Raw genomic sequence first — 7,086 nt, 5'->3', positions numbered from 1 at the left:
TTCCAAAAAGTAAAGTATATATAAAAAGTTAAAACCCTAAAACTAAATCACCTCCTCCATCGAATCAGCCCAACCCTCAGCCACTGATGGTTTGCTACCAACCATCTCCGACTCCATTGTCCCAAACCAAGCCTCCATAACCGGACCGGACCGAACCGGCACAGGCCTAACTAGAAGGGTGACCCGAACCATGTGTACTGCTCTGACGGCCCGAAAGCCGCGCAAGGACGGAAATCTCGAAACGTACATCGTCTTAATTTTAAAGGCGGCATCCTATCTTTCCTTGTACACTTATTTATCCTGTTTGTGTATAAAAGTGGAAAAATCAAAGTCCATTTCTTCTGTCCCGTTCTCGGATTCTCAGATAACCTTTTACTGGTGAGAGTTTCGAGCTTGTTTACTTGTCAATTTCATCATCTTTTTGCTGGTTTCTTTCCATTTTCAGGCATATTGTTGTTTGAGTAAGTTTTTTGAATTTGGGCATCAGTTTGCTGTGAAAATCATCAACATTTCCACTGTTTCATGTGATATTGCTTTCTGGGCTGGGTTTCTTTCTTTCTTTTTTTTTTTTTTTTTTTCCTGATTTAATTCTCTATGTCTGTTCCTTTTTGTAGAATTTCTTTTGTTTCTGGGATTGGATATCTTTATATTTTCATCAAACCTGTTTTTTCATATGAATTAGGGAATAGATTGGCTGGGGGAAAGAATAAAAGTTCGTTTTTGGAATTTGGTTTTTCTTTTTGTTCATTTTGAGGCTCTAAGACAAAAGTTTTTGAGTGATTTGATTGNCCCCCGGAAAACGTGCTTTGGCCCGCTGGATTGATATATTTGTTTTGTCTCTGGGTTTCTGTTTGTATATTTGTCTGATTTTTTTCAACTCTTAATCTCTGTCTTAACGTAGAATCAAATATTTTGGTCTGTGTGATCTATTATGGGGAGATTTTCTTGAACATGGAATGATTCCAATTGTGTTTATGCTGTTAATCTCAGTTATTCAAAAATTTAGAACAGTGGGAAGTTCATTACTTTAAATTTCGTGTCAATAACTGTACATTAGGCTGAAACATGTTGTTTGAAGTGCATTTGATTTGACTTTCTGACTTATAGTTATTTTTTTCCAGCTGCATAGTTGTTGCTCAAAATGGTTGATGCAAAGTCCACAATAGCTAAAGATGTTACTGAAGTGAGCCACTGACCTTCCTTCCCTCTTATATCTTTCTTGAATTTCATGGATTGATTTAGCTTTTTTGAACTCATTACATGCATTTTTCATGTCTTATAATTTTCAGCTTATTGGGAACACGCCACTTGTATATCTCAACCGCGTTGTTGATGGCTGCGTGGCTCGGGTTGCTGCCAAGTTGGAGATGATGGAGCCTTGCTCCAGTGTCAAAGATAGGTACTTTTTATTTTTAATTATAGGTTTTTTTGTTCTAAATAATTATAGAAATCCAAAAACTGGCCTTAAAATCAATGCAAGGACATTGATCCTGCATTTTCTTGGCACAGCTGAATGAGAAATCATATTTCATCAAGAAAATAAAATAACATTTCTATTTATTTACTTCTTCCTGTTTCTGTGCAATTGGTTTTTTACTGTTAGATGTAATTCTGATAAATTGTATTAGTTTTTAAGTTATAAAAACAGATGGATCTTTTATATTCATGCTGAATGCTATATCCCATTGCTTTATGTTGTCTAGTTTCCTTCTAGTTGTACTTTTATTAGAATTTGGAATTGTTTGCAACAAGTGTGCTAAGGAAAAACTTTCTTTTCTTTCAGGATTGGATATAGCATGATTTCAGATGCAGAGAAAAAGGGTCTGATCACTCCGGGGGAGGTTAGCAATGACGATTGGTCTTTTTCAAAATCTGATTGGAACTGTGTCCTATATGCACATTCACGTTGCATGGATTTCTTTTGAACCTTTGTTACAGTTTTTTTTTTTGGGGGGGGTGATGGGTTGATTTACCTTTCTTTTTTCCCCTTTCATAGAGTGTCTTGATTGAACCTACCAGTGGTAATACTGGTATAGGCTTGGCCTTCATTGCTGCTGCCAAGGGTTATAGACTTATAATTTGCATGCCTGCATCAATGAGTCTTGAAAGAAGAACCATTCTCCGAGCTTTTGGAGCTGAACTGGTTCTTACAGATCCAGCTCGGGGGATGAAAGGAGCAGTTCAGAAGGCTGAAGAGATAAAAGCAAAAACACATAATTCTTACATCCTTCAGCAATTTGAAAACCCTGCTAACCCAAAGGTATCATATGATTCAATTCGATGTAGAACATGATTTTCTGTTTTAGAGATTTATGTTATATTTTCATTATTTTTTTCAGATCCACTATGAGACCACTGGTCCGGAGATATGGAGGGGCTCGGATGGGAAGGTTGATGCACTTGTCTCTGGTATAGGGACTGGAGGTACAGTGACAGGTGCAGGGAAGTATCTCAAAGAACAAAATCCTAATATTAAGGTTTGCTATTTCTCATCATCTGAACCCTTGAACCGCTGTTAGCTAAGATGAGCCTACCGAATTTCTGATGTGCTTTTTCCCCTCCCATGTTTAGTTATATGGCGTTGAACCTGTTGAAAGTGCAATTCTATCTGGAGGAAAGCCTGGTGAGTCATGACATCCCCCCAGTTTGTGATTGATTTTGATTTATGATATATATGCATGATTAAAAACATTTTTGACAATATATGTATAAGGTAGTATGATATCGTGTTCTTTATGTTTTCCTAGAATTATATTTGCATTTGTAGTCTTGTGGTTACATATGACTATTGCATACAGAATATATTATTTGCTATTCATGAGATTCTTTGAGTTGTGGTATCCTAGTCTCCATCGGTTCTTTCGTTCTCACAATTTTTTCTGATGAAGAAAATTTGTTTCAAGTCCATTTGCACTTCTTAGTCATGAATATCAATTTCCAATCCATAAATCAGTTTTCATGTTACATTTGCCTACCTTGAATGAGTATGTATTCTATATGTGAACACTACAGGTCCACATAAAATCCAAGGAATTGGGGCAGGCTTCATCCCTGGAGTTTTGGATGTCAATTTGCTAGATGAAGTCATTCAAGTAAGCATCAATTTTCTATTAGATTTCTTTCAATAGACGTTGGTAGTGTGTGACAATCTCAAATGATTAGTGACAAGCATTTGCAGACGTAATGCATGGACATTAACTTTGAGTATCATAATTCATTTCAAAGTGACTTTTGAAAATAGTACTTGTCACTAGGGTGTTTTTTTTTTTTTTTTTTTTTAATTTATAAATAATAAAATAAAAACTATTTAATTGATTGATAAAATATCCAAACGTATATAAAAGGAGTACAAATTAAAGCGAATAGAAAAGATGTTTCCAATTTGTAATAAGGGTTGAGAGATTATGATTCTTAATGGCTGGTAAATTTCTACCCCCCAAAAAAAACCATTGAAAATAGCGGATTCTAGGACTTCTTTCAGAGATTTGGTTTTGTCTTGGAAGATTCTAGCATTTATTTCCTCCCAATTCTTCCACAAAACAGCTATGTCGCTAGGAGTTTAATCTCAGGGATTTCAAGTACTCATGAAATAGATGTCTGGTAATGCAGAAATTAGAAAAAGTTTGCATCCCTTTAGGTGAGTTGGATCAATAGACTCAATAGTAAGGGTTGGGATGTTCATAGTCCTTCTCCCTCACGGAAAATAGTAACTACATTTTTTTTACCAACCAGTTTGAGTCAACTTACTGGCACATATTTATCTCATTTTTGTAAAATCAATGAGAGTAACGTCTCTATCCTCAACCTTTGCTCATTATCCATAATTTGTTCATCTGAAAAATGGACAATAAGTTCTCAAATTTCTGCCCCCTGAAGTCCATTGGTCAGACCTTTAAGCACCTCTCATGCATCACTGACTTACTTGAATATTTTGCAGGTATCAAGTGAAGAATCTATTGAAACTGCAAAACTGCTTGCATTGAAAGAAGGTCTACTGGTAGGTTGCTACATAATGGAGATAGGCATCAAAAAGGAATTTCCAATTTTATTTGATTCTATTTTTGAGCAAATCAGGCACAAGATCCGACTGTCAAAGCTTTTTGTTTTTTTTTTTTTTCTATATGCTATGACAACGTTGTCTACATGTAGGTTGGTATATCATCTGGTGCCGCTGCGGCTGCTGCAATTAAGCTTGCAAAGAGACCAGAAAATGCTGGGAAGCTTATTGTTGTAAGTGCTCCTTTTCATTCTCATGTAGTAGTACCTCATTTGACGTAACACTGCTTAACTTATTTCTATACATTAATTCTTCTGCGTTGGACTAATTCTATAATGAGATAATTCCTGATCATGTACTGCACAGTTTTAGTCATTTGCATCAGTATTCAACAAATCCCATGACAATATATTAATAATTGTTTGAAGAAATAGACGTTGATGACTGGAGAGCAAAAAAAAAAAGAAAAAAAGAAAAAAGAAAAAAGAAAACTATGTTCTAGGTCAAAATATCATTTTGGTTTCTATATTTTGAAGTTTGTTCGATTTTAGTATTGAAACTTTTAGTTGTCCAATTTTAATCCCCGTGCTTTCAATAAATATTAAATTTAGCCCTCAAAGTTATGTTTTAGACGAAATTGGTTAAATAATAATAACCATTCCCATGTAAGGAAATACAATAGTGAATATGTTTTCAATTTTTATAGTAAAAATATTAATGGATAACAAAAAGTTTTTTAAAAATAAACAATAAACTAGCAATGAGGACTAAATTTTAGATTTATTGAAAGTAACTAAAATTGAACAAACTTTAAAGTATAGGGACTAAAATGGTATTTTAATCTTTTTTTTAATTGAAACGCCCTTTCAGTTTCTTTTTCAACACAAATATTGAACAATAATGAGTCTTAAGGAATTACTGGTGATGTGGGGATTCGACTTATTGATGGGTCGTGCATATTTCAAACCTAATACCATGAAGCTATACTCATATGGGGTTTCAGATGATTTTCATTGAAATCGTAGTTAGATTTTCACTAGCTGACAATCAAGCTTTCCATCTCTTAAAGCTTTTCCACTCAAGGTTGGCCTTTGTTCCCTTTTATCTGTTTTAATATTCTCTATGCTTTTGCATGCCAACTAATGAAAGCCTAAAGGTCTCTTTATATATAGAGCCTCAGGCGGCTAACACCCTTAGGTTAGAACAGAAAAGAAAATCATTCAGAATCCAGATAATTGCACGCTATTTTATAGCTTGAATGGATTTCTCCACTTCTCTTTACCAGATCACCATCTGACTAATCTTGCCACTGCAAATTTTAAACAGGCGGTGTTCCCGAGTTTTGGGGAACGATACCTCTCAACCGTGCTGTTCGAGTCTGTGAAACGAGAGACCGAGAATATGGTTTTCGAGCCATGAGAGGTTTTAGATTATATTTTCTTTCTTCAAATGGAGAGCCATCCAGTTGAACATTCCCTGCAAATATCCCATGAGTCAAAGAAAAGAAAGAAAGTGAACTTCAAGTGGTTCTTTTTTAGCTTTCCATGCTTTTGCTTATTCCTGTAGTGATTTGAATAATTTGTTTCTTGAATGGCTTCTTTCATTATGGTTTGCTCAGTTTTAGTGGATAAACATAGATGCAACTGAGAATAAGGTCAGTCTTTCATGTATTCCCTTCTGTTGAATAATGTATTGAATGAGTAGTTTCTGTGAAATTGTTTTGAAACTGAACAAAAAAAAAAAAAAAAAAAAAAAGGACTGATAAGGCCTTTAGATAAACTAGTAAATGGCCGTCTGTTGCTTATGATATATTTATTTTAGGTCTCGATTTTGATGCTTATAAGTTATAAAGACAATGGCTCACTAGAAAAACAAAAATAAAATTTAATTAGGTCCACAGTTTACATATATGAACCTTTGTAGAAAATGACGAAATAACAGACTTAGCTCAATTGAAATAGTCGGATAACCAAAATTTCTTCACAATTAAGAAATACGTGCTTGCGTCTAATTGTCATTTGATTGTCATCTAATTACTATCTGATTGTTGTCTAATTACTTTTTGATTGCTATTTCATACTAATTGTTATCTAATTCCTATCTTGTACTGATTGCTAATGATATTGATATACAATGTTGTTGAATTGTTATTTGATATTGATTGTTATCTAATTGCTATCTATTATATGATTACCTTCTATTTTCTATTATCTTTTATTGATCATCATATGATTACATTGTGTTTACCTCTATTTTTTGTCATATAGTTAGTAGTTTTCGGATTTCATCTGATTATCTTTTGATTCCCTTCTAATTCTACTTCATTTTCTATCACATAGTTAGTAGTTTTTTATTGTCATCTGAAACGTTCTAAATTTTGTCACATAGTTTGTAGTTTATGATATTACCTTATAATTGTCTTTTGATTATCATATGATTATCTTCAATATTGTTTCACATAATAAGTAGTTCTTGTATTGTTCTCTGATTGTCTTTTGGTTATATGATTACATTTTATTTTTTATCACATAAATATTGAAATGATTAAGTCTCGGGGAAAAAAGAGATGTAAATTACATTTTCAATCACCAAGATATATGAGTTTTATTACTTGATCGACATGTATATTCAATATAAACATAGGATGTACTAATCGACGATGAATCTAAATAATAAAAAAAAAGAATCAAGTGATCAGAAATTAACAATGATATCGACGGTTAAGACAAATTGATTGCATTTCTTTGAAGGCCTTCAGAAGGGGGAGTGAGTGTGGGAATTGATTAGAGATTTGCTTAGGGAGTAATTGTGGTCTTGAATTTGGGAGGGTAAAGAGAGAGAGAGGTTCCAATTGTGAATGGTGTTCCACCAAGTGGAAACAGAGGCATTTGGAGTAATGGATTTTAAAGAAGAAAGGGAAGAGAGGAAATCGATGACAATGGCTTTTAGGGAGGGATTGCAATTGCCATGCCAAATGAGATTGATGGATATGTCGCCGGAGAGAAGAGGGCCATTGTGGGAATGGAAGAAGAAAGATGGGTCTCTAGCGGCGGAGATGAAGTAAAAGGAAGAAGAGTAGAAGAAAAGAA

The 7,086-nt window shown here is 34.0% G+C and overlaps 1 protein-coding gene across 3 annotated transcripts; it reads left to right on the top strand.

The window, feature by feature from the left end:
- The first annotated feature begins 280 nt into the window (after nucleotides 1-280).
- On the top strand, nucleotides 281-5,712 carry LOC120080276 (cysteine synthase). Of its 3 annotated transcripts, none has more exons than XM_039034898.1 (11): nucleotides 281-378; nucleotides 1,122-1,183; nucleotides 1,290-1,399; nucleotides 1,784-1,841; nucleotides 1,997-2,260; nucleotides 2,340-2,477; nucleotides 2,572-2,623; nucleotides 3,013-3,092; nucleotides 3,938-3,997; nucleotides 4,150-4,230; nucleotides 5,324-5,712. In XM_039034898.1, exons 2-11 carry the CDS (start codon nucleotides 1,142-1,144, stop codon nucleotides 5,414-5,416), a joined length of 978 nt encoding a protein of 325 aa, XP_038890826.1. In that variant the 5' UTR covers nucleotides 281-378; nucleotides 1,122-1,141; the 3' UTR covers nucleotides 5,417-5,712. The 3 variants fall into 3 exon arrangements, with proteins under 3 accessions (XP_038890826.1, XP_038890827.1, XP_038890828.1); XM_039034899.1 differs by having other exon boundaries at nucleotides 371-461; XM_039034900.1 differs by lacking the exon at nucleotides 281-378 and adding an exon at nucleotides 503-524.
- Nucleotides 5,713-7,086: the final 1,374 nt, after the last annotated feature.

Source organism: Benincasa hispida, chromosome 6 (genome assembly GCF_009727055.1).
Source record: "Benincasa hispida cultivar B227 chromosome 6, ASM972705v1, whole genome shotgun sequence".
Lineage (NCBI taxonomy): Eukaryota > Viridiplantae > Streptophyta > Magnoliopsida > Cucurbitales > Cucurbitaceae > Benincasa > Benincasa hispida.
The sequence above is the reverse complement of the archived record's forward strand: the minus strand, read 5'-3'. Positions and strand labels throughout refer to the sequence as shown.